This window comes from Sinohyriopsis cumingii, chromosome 15 (assembly GCF_028554795.1).
Source record: "Sinohyriopsis cumingii isolate HCF-2022 chromosome 15, ASM2855479v2, whole genome shotgun sequence".
NCBI classification, from domain to species: domain Eukaryota; kingdom Metazoa; phylum Mollusca; class Bivalvia; order Unionida; family Unionidae; genus Sinohyriopsis; species Sinohyriopsis cumingii.
Window position 1 is genome coordinate 74,825,434 of NC_142975.1, and position 18,982 is coordinate 74,844,415.

Consider the following 18,982-nt stretch of genomic DNA (forward strand, 5'->3'; position numbering starts at 1 on the left):
CACCAAGAACGAGATCCAATGACATTTGACAAATTAGGCGTTGCTAGAGTATCATTAAGGATAAATGGACATCAAGAACCATCCTAGGATATATTATTGAATTTTGATAATAATCAGATAGCGCGTGTATATCATCGTCTGGTGTCATTTATGGGACGAGACCAAAATATTGATACCGGTCTGCAAATATCACAGTTAGATTTTACTTCATTATATCCAATTTATTACTTTTCGCTAGAACATCTTGATTTAGTCAAACAATCTGTCGTTGATATTCATTTCAAAGCCAGAGTGACTCGAGGAGTTATCGTTAATTACAGAGGGATTGCTGTCATACTCAGCGATAAAACTATGTTACTTGAAGGTATTGGTGGCTGAATGAGAGTTATTGATGTTCCAGTAGAAAATATGTAGACAATTAGATCAATCACGTTAATTATAATGCTGTACATACATGTTAATGTAACTCTGACTCCGGGTCAGATAAAACAAACGTCAATCAAATTCAACAAAGCTTCACAGGGTAAAGTTAACCTTGAAACACGATCAAATTTCTCATGGTGGTCCAAATAAACTATCGCTAACTAAAACACAAAATAAAAATAAAGCTAAATTAGCTAATACCGGAATTCAAGTTGATCTTCTCCGGGCGCCATCAAAGATATGATTAAAATAGGTGATTTTTTCCCGCTTTTAGGTTTATTACCAGCGCTAATTGTTAAATAGCAACTATTGCACCAATAGTAGGAAAAGCTGCTGTGTTAGGTGCTGCTGAATACGCTGGTAGCAACGTAGCAGAAAAGACAACCAGAGGAAAGTACGGTAAAAAAAAGGACGCGGCCTAAGGTTACCAGGAACCCCGCCATCATGGTACGGAAAGGGCCTAAGATTACCAGGATGCCCTCCGTCATGGCGTCAAAAAGATTTTAAAACAGAATATCTCGCCGACGTCAAATATTGATTTAACTAACGCGGCTAAAAAGCTAAAAATAAAATTCTTTAGAGGTGTATTTATGAGAAATCAACTACCGGAACATCCAAACCACACCGAGACCAGTATTGTAAATCTTGATGACAGTGACGGTCCAGGAACGCACTGAGTTGCCTACGCGATTAATCCGTGTGAAATTATTATTTTGACTCGTACGGATTAGCGTCACCACGAGAATTTCTCAGTTACGCATAAACAATTAACCGCTCTAATCGGGTATTCAACGTTACCAACACAAACATTAACAGATCCTCCAATATGTGGCCGCTAAGCGATTAATGTTCTTGATGCGATATCAACATCAACTAAACCGTATCATAAGGTTGTTCACGAGTACACTTCTGATAAATTGAATAAATCACTAACAAAAAATGGTTGATATTGATGGATGATCTCTCTCATCACGAACACTAAAAACAGCAGGAGATGTTGATCTGTCAAAATACGCAGCAAGGGATGAATTATTCAGTATTATTAGTCTAGCTGGCGTTGATCGTGATGAAGTTGTTATATTTCAAGATAAACAAGGTAAATTAGTAACAAGTAATATCAAATTAAATGATATAATTTGGCGAACTGAGTATATCACTCACGTAAGTGATTTTGTAAATTTACAAGAAACTGTTGAAAAAATCAATGATAATATCAAATACATAGATGAAATTCACACAAAAATCATTGATATCAATACCAGTATCGAGCTTCTCAAAGAAACTGAATTATTAATTCCTGGAATTATTGGAAAAACTAGCTTTATTAAAGTTCCAACAGGAATAACCTCATCACAGGCCAATAATATCATATATCTGACGTCGATGGGATCATCAATGTGGACGCCAGAAAATAATACTTTCAAATACACCTAATCAGTTACTGGCGTATATAGACTATATATTTTTTCCCCGATGAGATTTAGAATGACAACTAAAGAATATGAGTGCCGACATCCCAGCGATAGGTTTCTTGGATTTTTAACTGTTTTATTAAATAAAAACGTTGAGGAAATATTTACGTTAGAAACTGAAAAAACAACAAATCGAACACCATACTGGTGGGTCATGGAATTTATAGCTGAGTCTCCTCAATTATTCACCAGATAAAACGTTTAAATCATGATAAAAAATATAATGATCATTTGCGACGGTGCATCTCTATACAGGTACAATCAGGCTCGTGATTGGCAAATTAAATTAAAAGACATCATTGACGTGTACACGTAAAAGAAAAAATGTATCAACGACGATTAGTTATCGCTGATGTACTTGTCTATTCGGTATCAGCGGTTGTTGTTGCTGCAGGTGTTATATTATCCGCGGTAACAATGCTAGCTCCGGTTGCCGTTACAATCTTTATTTCGGCAACAACAATAATTGCAGGTGTTTTTAATATAATTACAAAAAAAAAATATGTACCTGATCGGTAGAAAAATTATCTGATTAAGCAATAAAATTACACACAGCAAAGGTTGCTTACTCAAAATTATCTTTGTTGCTATCGAGAAGCCTCAATGATGGAATTATATCTGATATCGAGTTTTATACATAATCAACGTGTATAATTCCGCTGGTATTAAAGATATAAATAACAATCATGACCGAATTTCTCCAGCAGATAGTCAAAACACAATCCCCTACAGAACAACAATGATCTCGGCAAGCTCGACTAAGCCGGAATTTATCATTATTTTTCCAATCGCAATTCCTATAAACGCGTATATAACAACTGGCCCTATGTCAGATCAAATTCGTTTGGTGCGTTAATGTCAAATAATTAAACTGTGTTCGCAAACAATAATAAACCGGATGGAACGCCTGACTGGAACGTCGTTGGATTACCAACAGGTAGTTATCAGATAGAAGAAATAAATAATGAGTTATTACTTAGAATAAAAAATATTACGGGAGAAAAAAGAACCTGGAATAAAAATATCAGCTCACGAACCGACGTTATCTTCAATTATTGACATGACATCACGTAATTACGCCGTAGATATTTATCAATCTTCGATTAGAACCGTCCTAGCATGGCCTGTAATTGAACCACCTGCATCACCACCGCCGCCAGAACCTACAAAATCTAATTATATCACGGACAAACTATCATATCACGATATTAATATTTTGTACATGAGATTTTTACCATATCAGGTTCGTGTGGCGAGGTTATTAAACGCATAGAAATATTAAATCAGCTCGCGTTTGATATGGAATTAATCAAACAAAGATTAATTCAGCTAATAATTAATGAAAAAAATTAACAGAGAAAAAGCTTTTTATCTGCATATTCGATAACAGAAGCTACACTGTGAAATTATAAATTTTCTGGTTATACAGTACCAGAATTAAGGAAATCAGCGACACAATTGATCAGTTATTTCCTGAAATGCTTGCCGCATGGAGAAAATCGCTACCACCAGCAAGTGTTCTTAAACATAATAATGACCCAGATAGAACAGGCAGACACATTTCGCTCGAACCCGTAAATATCACAATCATTGTCGCGGTCAATTTAACGTGTGATATCGTCGAAAATTGCTACAGCGCTGACGCATCAATATCAAATCAAACTCAGCAAGGATTCATTCTTTATTCATTTTCACCAAAAGTACCTCCCGGATTTTTAATCGTACAAGAACCAATCAATCCTGTTTATCTACGATGTCACAATCAATTATTATCAAGAATGAGCTTCAGATTAACCGATCAATCTGGAAATTTACTTGATTTAAGTGGCGAAACATTAAGTATTAATTTATTTATAAAATCTTAAATCTGTAACGGAAAAAAATTCCAAAAAAATCAAATAAAAACCTGAAAAAATGTAGCAAAAACAACTAAAATTATAAATAATCAATTCTTTAATGAAATATATTCAATTTAATGATTTTTGATAGGGTATTTACTAGTCAAAATTACAAAATTGTTTGATTCATTAGTTCTGATGGGGCAATTACCAGTCAAAATTACAAAACTGTTTGATTTAATAATTCTGATGGGGTAATTACCGGTTAAAATTGTAGAATTGTTTGATTTATTAATTCTGATGGGGTAATTGTGGTCAAAATCAAACTGATTGTACAATTTCGCAGAATAACCTTTTTTATATAATAACAGAATAATCTGAATACTATTTATTTTATTTACTGAAATTATTTATTTTTTTGTTTTTTACTGAATTGTGATAGGGTGATTTGTAGTCAAAATTAGCAAAATTGTTAATTTATTAATTCTGATGGGGTAACAGAATAGCCTATTTTTATATAATAACAGAATAATATTTACTGAATAACCTATTTTTATACAATATTTATTTTATTTACTGAAATTATTTAATATTTTTTTTACTGAATTCTGTAATTCTGATAGGGTGATTGGTGGTTAAAATCAGCAAAATTGTTTGATTTATTAATTCTGATGGGGTAATTGGTAGTCAAAATTACAAAACTGCTCGATTTGATAATTCTGATGGGGTAATTGGTGGTCAAAATTACAAAATTGCTTGATTTATTAATTCTGATGGGGTAATTGGTGGCTAAAATCAAACTGATCGTACTATTTCACAGAATAACCTCTTTTTATATAATAACAGAATAATATTTACTGAATAACCTATTTTTATAAAATAACAGAATAATATTTATTTTATTTACTGAAATTACTTATATTCCTTTTAGTTTTTTTAATGAATTCTGTAATTCTGATGGGGCGATTGGTACTCAAAATTACAAAATTGTTTGATGTATTAATGGTGATGGGGTAATTACCAGTCAAAATTACAAAATTGTTTGATTTGTTAATTCTGATGAGGTAATTGGTAGTCAAACATTTGTAAATTTTTCAAAATACATTATTTGAAAGGTGCCCAAAGAATGTGGAAACTTAACATTTCTTATATATATATATATATATATATATATATATATATATATATATATATATATATATATATATATATATATATATATATATATATATATATATATATATATATATATATATATATATATATATATATATATATATATATATATATATATACATATATATATACATATATATATACATATATATATACATATATATATATATATATATATATATACATATATATATATATATATATATATATATATATATATATATATATATATATATATATATATATATATATATATATATATATATATATAAATATATGTTGAGTTTCCACAGCATTTTAGACAAAATAATTGTAAAATTTTCCAAAATAAATTTATGCAGTAAATAAAATAAGTAATTTCAGACTTCTTTTGATTTCTCTTCGCAGTCCATCGATTTTTTTTAGCTGTCTTACGCGGGAACTAGCTGTTTTTGCTGATTTATATTTGTTAGATAACTCCGATATAATTGTTCCGATCGCGCGAGATAAATCAACATTTTGTTTAAGCTGAGATTCTTTTAGGGTAGCTAGTAATTTATAAACCGCAGATTGAATCTTCTTTATTAGTGGATATTCTGACGGTATTGTGTGTCTACCGTCATACTTACTTTGTAATATTGTTTCATTATCAGGAATTATCTTTTCTCCTCTGATAAATTTATTCCTGATAATTTTAATTTTTCAATAGCATTAATCACGTAATTGATATTCTAGTTATGCATTATACTGAATATCATTTATCTAAAACAAACAAAAAATATTATATTGATGACTAATTACCTAAATAGGACTAATTTATTCATCAAGTATCAGAGGAACATATGAGAATAAAATCCAGTCTCTGGACCGATATGAGAACGCCGATCTAGTTATTTTTTCCGCAACATGTCTCACTGAAGCGGGATTTATACTAAAATATTTTCCTGCCAAACTCATTGATTGAAATATAATTTCTTCGTTAGCTTTTAAATTTGTTGATTTAACCGCTTTTGCACATTTATTATGACAACCGAATTTTCGCTCTGAGTGATATCTTGAAGAATTAATATTGAGTTATTGAGTTCGTTCCCATCGATATGATCGATAACAAGATTATCTCTGATTGGTCCACAGAAACAGTCAAATACAAACCTGTGACAGTAATAAGTTTTCGTTGGATTTTGGGCGGTAAATTTGAGGTAACCGGAATTATTAATAGTGCCAACAGGATTTTTTGATTTGATATGTCTGACAACACCATCGCGTGATGATTCGTAGTTATCAATTGTTGGATGTCTCGTAAAGATTGGGGCCATATAACAATAATTATTTCTCTAAATCATATTTGTTTGGAAATCTATTGATATAATCCTCCTCGGATTTAATAATTTTGTCGTCGTCGGTATTTTTGTCATAATGCCGCTTGGGTTCTCTATAGCGTTTCCCACCATTATTTAAACACGAACGAGTTTTTCCTCTAACTCCATCATTACAATGAATGCATCTTATCGGTTCTAAATGACCTTTACGTATACCTTGCAGATGCTCACCGCAAAATTCACCCTTGCATGATTTATTGCTACAAATCAGTGAACCGACCATTAACCGACTGCATTGGTTCATTATATAATTAGATATTTGTCTGAAGTATAATATGAATCAAATATTCGATCTTGATGGAGTTGAGCAGACTTTAACAGAAACCGATTTAACCAAGGATGAATTCTACAAAGACGGAGCATCTCACGTATGGTCCACGTGGAAAACTAATGATATTGATACTATAATGAATGATGAGCGAGAGGAAAAAAAAATTGAAAGTCTTGGTGATGAAAAGTATAATTTTCGAATAAAATTTATTGTGCAGACAAACGATGGATGATTCGAGATAAACGTTACCCTATCGTTAGTGGAAACAAACCTATTATTTTGCATAAAAATTCAAAACCAGGACTATTAACAGGTTTACTTAAATCATATTACAATCGATCTTATCCTGTTACCCCGGTTGTTTATATTATTTACAAACAAAATGATAAACCTGATATCGGAATTCTTGCTCTGATGAAAATGTCTATGAAGCTAAGTTGTGTAGCAGAACGGGTAATGGAGCACTTTACGAAAGTGAAACGCGGATCGGGATTAACTGATTTGCGACGCGAGAAAATAACATCCTGGGCTGAATCACTCACTGCTGGAGCATCCATAAATGATGTTGCTGCGTTATCAACAAAGTTGAAATTCCTAATAACGGTAAAAACACTATGGGGGGAGATTTTATACTCGTCAGTGAGTAAATCACGAGGATCACCAATTGAGATTGTTGAACATAATTGCCACGCTTGGACAATATTTCCGCGAGATCGTGCTGTTAAATTTTATTCTTCAGAAAATTCTTCGAAATATTTTTTGGAGATGTTTGATTTTATTTACGAAATAAGCAAATCAGATCCGGTATCGTCATGGCTGTTTCGCAGCGAGGAAAAGTATGATCAATTTGTTCGGGTTAACGAAGATTCATACCGCAAGGAATCTCTTCATGATGAGATGAAACAGTTATTAGAAAAGTATTCATTAGTTGATGACCTATTAATTAATTGTTTCACGGTTCCATTGGTTGCTGCTCACGTTGTTAGAAAGAAAAACTCATGGAAGCCAACACGAAATGAGTTTCTCAGTGATGTACAATCGAGTTGTATTGAATACTAAATATAATTGCGCTGTTATAATATATGTTGATATGATAGCTTGTTATCCTGGAAGTTTTCTAGGCGAATGTGCTAAATATTTTGTACAGTTTGGACATCCGACACATGAAATGACTCGTGTAGCGATAAATGGTCCGCTACCAGATTTCCCCTTGACGGGATTTGCTCGCGTAGTATCGTTTGAGTTTGCTAAGGCACTTCATAGGATTTGTTATGTTTGGTTTGGAAAACATTTCCGGAACAACGTTTGGTACCAATAGTACTATTGCGATATATGCTAGATTATGCTGACTTCGTTGATAGTTAGTGAAGTAATTATATTGCTTTGGTTGCCAACGGATCATGATGAAAAAACAGGAAAGGATTTATGTAGAAAAAACTAGGTAAATTTACTCAAGGTGGCGCGTATGATCACTAGCGACATAATTCTAGATAAATTATGGAAGATGCTGAATTAGATTTTATAATCGCTGATACCGCTGCGAGAAATGTATTTTGTAGTCAAGAAGTTGTTTATTTATCTAACGGAAGAAAATTAGGTACCGTTGTCAGTTATATTGATGGAGAATCTCCGCAATATACTCATTTAATATCATCTATGTTGGCTTATGTAAGTATAATTTGCTATCGATGATAAATAAATTCCCTAAACTCGCCGTTAGGGTTGCTACTGGTTCATTTTATAGTGAAGCTAAATACGCATCATTGCTAGGTTCGTTAGCAGGAACTGAGTGGGGATCGTGGAGAATTAAAAATGAAAGTGTTCTTAATTATTGTGAATCAGCTGATGCGATAATTAACGATAATTATTAACGCGGCAATATATCGGAAATTTATTTGGCGCCATCTGTGAATGATCCAATATCGCGGTATAAAACAGTGTATGTGAATGGATTACGTAGTTCAGGTAAAACAACATGGTTGATAAAACTATTTCGCGACTCTGACGTGGTTGTGTAAACGTCAACAGACAGACTCGCAAGAGAAATGAAACAGAGTGGGGCTAATTCGTGTACTTATCACAGTTTTTTCAAATATAGCGGTGGTACGTGGACTTCATCGCAATGGGAGAAAAATATATATAAAAAATTATTATTTGGGATGAGATTTGTACTGTCTCGTTGCTGGTGCTAAAAACTTTATTGATTGGTTATTAACGAGAAATACGGCCGTGATAATGTGCGGAGATCACGGTCAACCTAACCCTATCGATAGAAAATCTCATCATGATTGGTTGAAGAGTTTTTTTGATTATTATGAAGAATCTGATACCGATTATATATCCCTTGATGAAAAATTAGTTGAATTTAAGAAATTAATTCGATTGCAGTCAAAAAAAATTCAGTGTGATGTAATGAGAAAAGTGATCTAAAGAAACATCGATGAGAAACTTTTTAAATTTATGGAGACCAAGTGATTTAATAGCTGCTAGCAGAAAAATAGTCAGAGATTAAATTCAAGAAAAGTTATTTCAGCTGCATAAATAAAATTTCCCGACGATAAAGATCCGCTTTGTTATCGACCAACAGATACGCGACAACAAAATATTGATGTTGATGTATCAGGAGAATCAGTAAAACAGAATCTAGTACTAAATGATATTATTTTTTGATGTTGATGTTGTTGAGGAGGCGCTGTGTAAATAAATCTCACTGGATGCTAGGATATGCAATGACGATTCACTAGTCGCAAGGATTAACTATCGCTGATACACGAGTCTGGATTGTTGATGATCATGTTGAATGGTCAAATTTATTTTATTTAGCGGTATATCGGGTTAGAAAAATATCTCAGCTTGGTAGAATTGTTGTAGATTCGATAATAATTGACGACAAAACCTGTAATGATACAATATTTTTTTTTATCCAGCTATGAGCACTATGACAAAAAAATAATTATAAGTTCGACCTTGATGTGGAATTTATTTTATCGCTAAAACAACAACAAAATAATCATTGCCTGATTTGTAATTGCGTGATGTCATGGAGATATCAAACAAATGACTCAAGACAATACACCGCAGATAGAAATGATAACCGCGCTGGTCATACACGAGAAAATATTATGTTAACCTGTCTTGAGTGTAATAGCAATCGTGGAGCTAATTAAGTGATTTAGGTGGTAATTGAGTATCTGCGGAAATTACTTGCAATTCTTAACGGGCAAATATCCGTTGAGGAGCATTTGAACCAAGCATATAAATTGCTTGTCTACCGGATGATCTTGTTACGGTAGATATGTTACGCGTTTTAATGCTCCAAATATGATCGGTTGCTCTTTTTCTCCCACCCTCAAGTTCACCGTCCTTATATAAATATCTCACGATGATACTACCTAGAACCGGTTGTGTTGAAAAATCGTGTCGCCTTATCGGTATATTGTTTTTGTAATCGAGATGGCCGGTTTCATATTTATTGCTCGCGGTGGTTCGCTGTTTATCGCTGATATTACATCCGGTAATCTTTTGGCCCACTCATATGATCTTGAATCCTGAATAAACTCTCTCGCGTATTGATATCCAAATAGTCCCTCAGCGAGTGTTTTATTGAACCGCTCAACAGTTGTCTGATTGCGGTGAATTCCGGTGTTTCCTCGTCGTATTTTAACGTTATTTCGTTTCATTAAAAATGATACCGCACCTAAAAACTCTCTGCCAGGATCAACCTGAAGTAAATTCAGCCATCGTAGTGGTCCTCGTTGATACATTTTATTAAACGCGTCTGCAACATCAACGGCGGTTTTTCCTGTTAGCGGCTCTGCTTCTTTATATCTGCTCGCAACATCAACTACGGTCAGTATATAGTTGTATGTTTTTAAACCAATAATATCGTGTGACAAAAGCATTATATCGGCCTGATAAACTTCATTAGGTACACTAACGTCAAAATGAGCAAAATGAATTTGTTTTGGTGGTGGTAAATAAATTTGTCATACCGCTTGTTTTGATAACCATAATGATGCAGTTTGAATCTTAACCCAAGCGGCTTTAGCAAGTTTATTAATTGCTGATTTACCTTTCCAAAATCCAGCAGGAGGGTGATAAATCGATTCCATATTATTAATTACTAGCACCTAGCGTTAATTTACCTTTCATTACCGATTTTATTAACCAACTTGATAATTTTTCTCTAATAGATTTACCAGGAATAGAATTTAATGTATGAACTAATTTTACATCCGCAAGATGTCTTTGTTGTAGATCGTTGCTTCGATAGGCAATATCATGAACGTAACATAATCTGTCAATGGCATTCACATGAGCTTCATTTAATTTTGGTTGATTATTTTCATCAAGTCTGATATCGAGTCGTGTTCCTGGACCGCAATAATTGTATCCGGTAAGGTGTTTTTCTCCAGGATATTTAGCCCAGGGAACAGCTGTCAGCGCTGTTAATTTTGCTGCGATATCACCTCCGTGTTTCTTTTTTTTTTACATATCTGATCTTTTTTGTGACACAAACAGCGCATTTACCGGTAATAGCTGATCTGTTATTTCGCGTTGTATCGGTAATTGGATCCATCGTAGATGTGCGTGATTTACATTTCACACAATATAAATTCATGGTATATTTATATCATGAATGTAATTGATTTTTCAGCTACAAAAGAAACAAGAACCTGTTAAAGATCATGCTACGTTACCAAATTCTATTAGACTCGGTTATTAATTTGATGATGAGGTGGTTAAAATTGGATAAATTATATTTGGTTGCACCATCTGTTGATGAGGTTTTACAGGATTTTAATGAGAACACGTCGTTGTTAAGTGAGCGTAATGATAGTGTTATCGAATTTATTACCGATATTGATGTAACACCATCAGTTAATGAGTATGCTATCGGTATTAATAATTTAGTTGTGTATGATGACGTAATCCTAGATAAAAAGACTAATCCTGCAAGAATATTTTCACGTGGTAGACATAAAAACACAGATGTTATTTATGTAACTCAACGGTACACACAAATTCCAAAGGTAATTAGAGATGATTGTAATATTTTGGCTGTTTTTAACGGCGTTGACACGCACACTTTAAGAAATATTCATCAAACCTGGTGACATGGATATTATTAAGTTTAAAAACTTATTTAGTCATGCTCAATCAACTCCGCACGGATTTATAACAATAAATTTACATGATTCAAGAACACGATATAGAATCGGTCTTGATAAAATATTTGGATAATAATCTAACAAAAAATTTGATAAAAATAAAGGAGCAGCAGAGAGGCGTGACTCCGAACCTTATTTAAAATAGTTAATTTATTAGAAGCTTCCAAGCGGCTAAAGAAACTCTCCATGAAATAAATCTTCGTAGGAAGCCTAGAAGTAATAGTTTTGAGAAATTTAAATTAGGGTCTGTTCAGGATCTCTGCTTCTCCTTTACTAATGTGCATATGCATGTGCACCAATGAAAATAAAGAACACATCAGGTTATTTACATATCCTTGTTGTAAAATCAGGTAATTTGTATATTCTTGTTGTAAACAGCAGGAAGTACATCCCTGCTTGATGTGAGCTTGATGTTAAAAAAAAAACACTGAAGGAACAAAATCATAATATGTATTCATAATAGGATACGATTGGTCTACACGTTCCTAATATTATTTTCCAGTACACCATTTCAAAACGTCAAATGAGTTGATAGCATAGAACTAAATATGTTGTATCATGTGTCATGTGTTGTTCATTCACAAGTATTATTTATTTCTCGAACTTCACCTGACCAATATACACATGATTATATAAGGGACAATAAAACATCAAGGCCGTTAAACTGTTAATCGGATGTCAATATGTTATCCAATCTGACTTGTGTTACTAAAGAAGAAGTACTACTTGAAATGCGTTCTTCACAAACTATGTTTCGCAGGATGTGACAGAAGGCGTAATTTCACTGTTGGTGTTTAGTTGTAAATAGATGATGTTAGCCACCATCAATTGAACCCAATAATTACAAAAATAGGACAACATAACCAAGTTGTTAAATATCGGCATATTTTGACAGAAATAATCATGCTGTTGCTTTTACATTTTATACAGATGCAGATACCCCAGTCAAGTATTTTAAAACTGCCCAGCATAAATTTGACCAAGTCTGGCAGAAGGTATCCTGGCATAGAAGACTTTCAAATTCAAATACAGTTGATACATAATCCTATGCAAAATAACTCCCACAAGTTATGCAAATCTGACACAAAGATCAGGACACACCATGGTAATGGACTCAGGCTGGTCTTATTATTTTGATTCAATCCTGCACATAAATTTGACAGCATTCTGGAATGAAGAGCTTGTACGTTTTTTACTGGTCATACTGATCAATCATCAAAATATAGCCATGCTAACATTTATGCGATTAAGAATCACCTGAATATAATTTCATCAGATATGTATCCTGTCTAGTAAATCTTCCCACAGATGATGAACACGTTCAGATTGGTTTGTCTGAAGAAACTACACTAGAATACATAATAAATGCAATAACTGCATAGGAAGAATGTCCATCGTTTAGTATCTGGTTGAACCAGATTTCTTGGTAAATATTTATACAATTACACTCTTTCGTTAAGTGTTTAATTGTGAATTATATTGCAGGATATAAAAGGAACAAAATACTTCACACGTCTACTGATCTGCACTGCTGTGATATAGAACACTGTGATTAAGGGCCTCACACTGAGGATTGAAGATGAATAGAGCAACTGTATCATGGAAACAGTGGTAATGGTCATCTGTTTAAGTTTGTATCTTATTAAAGGTTCTATTAAAAAATAATATATTTATACTATTAGCAAAATCAGGAAAGGAAATAATAAGTAGCTCCTGTCCAAAAATTAGAAAAATTTAATTTATCTTTAATGTTTGATCGCACACTAGTATTCCATGTAATCTTCCTAGCTTATCCAGCTTTTATTGTTATAGGAGAAAAATCAACATGCATACACACATGCAAGCACTCATGCACACATTCATGTATTTCACAATATCTTATTTGATATTTATAAATATGCAACATCTTGGTGACATGCTGTACACTGTAACGAAACGCTATTGAGCATGTATTTTAGTAAATAACACGATTCTAGCCAATGGGGAATGATGGATCCCAGTAATTCCAAATCAACATGAATGTTTCTTACCTTTCAGAAGTTATTGCAATATATTTTACCAGTGAACTTTAATAAAAACTTTCAAACCATTTAATCTAGGTGTATCCCCTTTCAGTATACTTATATAGATGTAGTATTAGACTAAAACAACGCAAATATAAAGGATTGTTCATAAATTCCATCTCTGTTAGTATATCCAAATATAACATTATTTTGCACTTGGCACGGTATCTTTATTCACTTTATTCTGAATACAAAAGAGTCACTTCCTTCTACAGCTGGATTATCACATTACATTCCCAAAATAAATGCAGCATTGTTTCCGGGGCATTTTTACAAAAGGTACATTTATCATTTATGATTATTTATTATTTTTAATTCCCTAAAAGTGGTCAGTCAAAGTGCAAGCACGTCAAGCATATTACCTAATGACTTTACATCATGATCTATTTCTTTGCTACCACCACATCCAGCCCTACCGGAAAAGCATATTAGTGTTTTTCTATCTATATATTATATTCTCAAAGGGAAGAAACACCTAGATGTTAGATCCCTTTAAATCAACTTGGTGGCTACCATTATATCCAATTTAACCCACATTTTAATTTCGATGGCATATTCTAAGATATTGTCGAGACAATCCGGTTAAATTTGTTACACTTTATACATTATTTACTCTCCCGCCTGCGGACCAATTTGCCCGGCCGTCCAAACATGATTTGTTTGTTTACAGTTGTCGTGACTTTATTATCTGCAACTGGCTTGCTAGCCGACCGACAGAACTTACCATTTATATGAAATCCATAACAAACCTGGTTTACTTATGAGAGTGTGTAACCGAGTCAAACTAGCCCTTTCGGACCAGCGATATATCTAATAGCCAAAATGTTTGTGCTTAATGATGATATTTAATCATCAGTTCTCGTTTAGTATATTGTTGAAACGGACATATAGGTACAAGTAAATCTAATGATACAATGGACAAAACTTAATTCACAGCAGCGATAGAGTAAGCCAAATGGATTATGTTTCCTTCGGAATATCATCCTTCACTTTCAGTCTGTTCCAAACAAAATAAGATCAGGGTCTGTGTAGATGAACACGATGATACCAAAATGTCATCGTTAGTACATAGCTACAAATGTTAACGAAAGCAAAACTTACCAGACATATCTTCGATTATTCTTGATCCCCGTAACGCAAAAGCTTCTTTTTGGTGTGTTAGTTGCACACAATTTTCTCAATTAACTTTAACAAAAGTAATGTTTAAAAATATTTCCTGCACACTTACATTGTCTAGGTGTTGATAAAGTGCATATACTAGTATTTATTGCCATGGTTAATCTAGTCATGAAAATTGTTTCAACTTCTTGACAATTATTTCTTGTAGCTAAAATGTCACTAACGATTATTACTCAATACACTCCTTGCATTGGTTATACACTTATGTTAAAGCATCGAATTGAAAAGGTGGAAAATAAGATAGAACAAGCGTCGAACTTAAACTTTCATCTTAATGTTCTTTATCTGCCTGGTCATTTTAGCTGACATACATGCAAAAGGAGATTTTTGCCAGAAATCAGGTAGTTTAATCTTCCCTTGGTAAGTTTCATCTTACTTCGGCTTTGCAAGCAAACTATAGGAGGTAATATGCCAAAGTTTCCCAGGCATGCATAGAGGAGATATAGAGGAACACAATTTATTCTTCCCAGGTCACTTTTGTAACAACCATTCTCAAAACACAATTGCCTTTCCAAACCTTGTTAAAGTGTATATGAGTTTCATCCCACCACCATCATCATCCGTATTTGATGAAGTAACCATTGAAGGGAGATGTTTTACAGAATAAAATCCAACATTCTGCATGTAAATAGTGTTGCTTGAAATCTGTACAAAGAGGATTGTACTCCATGACATTAGTGGTTACGAACTCCAATGTCAATGGAGGCCTGCGAAAGGACTATGAGTAGTACATGATCAACATTGACTGGTCTTATACGCTCTTCAATATGCCAGTTATTACATCCCTTATCTAAAATCATAGGGTTTCAATACGATTTCAGCAAGTAAATGCATTGAAGGAATTGTTCATATTTTGAGGCTGGACATTCAGTAAGACATTCAAGCAAGTCATGAATCAATTTATTACATCGTCCACAGCGAATGTGGCATTCCTGGATGACACACCACAGAGTCATATGGTAAGGATCTTCTTCGGTTTGTAACATTCAACAACCTTACTTTCCTCAATTTCAGTTCAAGGTATGAAATCACTACTGACAACTCGACCCTTATCCCTTTTCAAGATTTTGTCCGGTTAAATGTGAAAGTCGTAACATATGAAATTGGTATTTCATCCAAATGCATTGAAAGTATAACTCGTGTCGGAGAAAACATCGAACAAGACGTGCAAGTTTCATTCAGCTCCATTTTTTACTTAGCGACATGCACATATTCTAGTAAATATGGCTGAACGCACCACTTACTGCCAGGCTTCTGGTCAGAGGCAAATGTGGACTGGGGGAAAGGCCACTTTACATCAACCTCCTGGAAATGAACGCTTCTCAGCCATGGAAGGACCGCCTCTGTAGTAAGTCAGTTCTAAGTATATCCAACATTTCTCCATGTGGTTCAACTACCTCGTCCAAAGAACCAAACTCCTAAACCTGTCCGTGCTATTGTGGTAGTTTCCTTGTTTGTCATACAGATCATATATATTCCTGGCAGACTCGTTTCTCTAGCTTATTTTTTGTTTGCATCTCATGATAGATCTATTTGCGTCAAGGTCGAACATCAAGCTGCACACTTTTGTTTCACTGGTCTATGACCCAGAAGTTTGGCCATGGATGCGCTATCAATGAGACGTGAGGAGCGCATGGTCTTTTGCTTACCCTCCCCAGCAACGCAGTTTTAGTACTGACAGTAATACAGAAATTACGATGTCAGAAGTGCAATAGAATTCTGACACACCCTCTCATGATCTACGTTCTGCGCCAACAATCTACTCGAACTATTGATTGACCTACACAGTACAATTACAGCCAAGTCGAATATTGTCAAACAACCAATTTAAAGTGCGTTTTATTTCTGCCCTGAGAATCGTCTTCTTCATTGTTTGCTCTTATGATAATAGCATTACAAAGAAAAGAATTTAGACCTTCGCTTGTGTCAATAAAATCCTTCCTGTATGTCGATCCTTAAACAAGCTAACTTTGTTCGATGAATGTACTAGGAGAAGAGGCTGGCACCCATTACCATTAAAGGCTACATTTCCATGATATATAACACGTTCAGGCTCCATGGCTGAGCCGTTATCCGTTATAAAGTTCTACAAGACGTACTAGTCAATATTTATTTGAATAGACCAACAGCCATCACACTGTTTCCAAAATGTAATCTGCCTTGGGTCTACACATTGCTCAACTCAAGTTTAGCCGCTTGCAAGGACCACGCTGAAGGTGGTATCATGCATACACAGTTTCCTGATAACTTCAGGTTCGGCTTGCAATGGGAGTGACCTGCTTATATTTTCAGTCGACACGGACTATCTTCAATTGAGAACAGACGGCTCAGTGATCCTGCTGACACAATCAGGTATCTTTGTCAATAACCGGTTATCAGTGATAATCATATGCTACATCTCATCTATTGATAATTCGACATCATCGGCCACACAAGTTCATGTTCGTCCTCTGATCTACTTGAAGCGCACATAGACATCAGTATATCAACTTTCAAGTGCTGTTTTGTGGCTTATGTGGGTTATTCGCTTGGCGTACGATGAAGTCTAAAAAGTCTAAGTCGTTTACTTTTGCTCTTAGGAATAGAGCGATATGCGATATGCGAGACGATATCGTAGAACCTATTGGCTGGCATTCAGAGCCAAACTTCTAGAATTTTCTTTCATGAACTTAGCTTCGCAAGGACAAAATTTCATCTTTGCGGGTTATGTTGTTTAGGCCTAGATGACCACCAGACCTAACTAAATCAACACAGCCTCTTAGTTTACCTGGATTATCCAGCTAGTTTTGGTGGTAACAAGTAGAAAAAGATGATATAGTTAATATGGGGATTCCAGACTCTCTTTTCTAGAAGAAGACCCAAGGTTTTGGAAGGATGATAAGCATTTAATCAAACAAGTACCTAATATCTTAATGTTTAATTTGGTCGGGAAATGTATTCAAAGAAGGAAGCGAATTTTAAAATAAATTATATTTCTCTGAGATTAAATACCGGTTCAATTGAAACTCTCCCAACAACCCTGCTATGCGATTATCATTGTAGGTAGTAAAATTCGGTGTCACCTAATCGTGGCTGTTGGATGTAGTGGCCTATAGTTACTAGCCTTTGTTTGTATAATATAGACCAAAAAGATGAACGAATTTTCATATTTTAATATCATTGGATTCGGCAACATGTTTTTATACATAATACTAATGTGATTGGGTAGTATTCTGGGAGGTACATATTTTACTACAACTACTACAACTACGATCAAAATATATTGTTTTATAGTAGTGCCTGAGAAAGTCCACTCCATTTTCAATCTGCACACTTAGAATTTGCATTCTATCTATCTGGGACTTCCCCAGATCAGTAAGGGCTATATATTTGTTGTATCACCTTGCAGCTAAATAAGAACATTATAGTTAAAAGCTAAAGAAACAAATATTGAAATATTTAAGTGAGACAAATGTGTAGGGATCTCCAACGATAATACGTTATAAAGGAACAAATACTTCACAAACAGTAATAAAAGGTGTTGAAGAAAAATGAAATTATACAAAGGGTTATGTTTGATGTTGGATCAGTCGATTTCGAAATAGTATAATTCTACTGTTCTTGTGCGTTTTATTTACTTATGGCAAGAAACATGTAATCCATAGTACACGCATAAACTAAACAGCTTGCAGAAAAGTTCAGTGAATTAAAATGTCAAAAACATTTTAAAAGTTCAGTCAGTTTTCAACAATCTTGGACGGATTATATTTTGAACAGCTATTCTTACCCTCAACGACTCAATTAATGTAAAAGGTAGATGAATGTTATTTTTAACGATATAATAGATTACTCAAGTGAAAACAGATTTAGCTGGAATATTTTGCGTACGCTAGTGTAGTTTTCTGGAACAGTTTGCAGTATATATTGGTCGCACTGAAATTATTTAGGTTGATGCATTTAGGTCATGACCATGTACAATTTTGGCTTACACGGTACGTACACACCATTTTATCATGAATCATGCAACATTGTGACGGGATGTTTATTGACGA

General features: G+C 34.0%; 1 protein-coding gene across 1 annotated transcript in view; it reads left to right on the forward strand.

Moving 5' to 3' along the window:
- LOC149782086 (uncharacterized) overlaps positions 1-18,982 on the forward strand; it is a 164,338-nt gene that overhangs the window by 24,559 nt on the left and 120,797 nt on the right. Inside the window, exon 3 of the mRNA XM_089933519.1 lies at positions 13,195-13,320. Within this exon, the coding sequence (XP_089789645.1) occupies positions 13,289-13,320 (32 nt within the window). The 5' untranslated portion in view covers positions 13,195-13,288. The remainder of the gene's footprint in view (positions 1-13,194; positions 13,321-18,982) is intronic.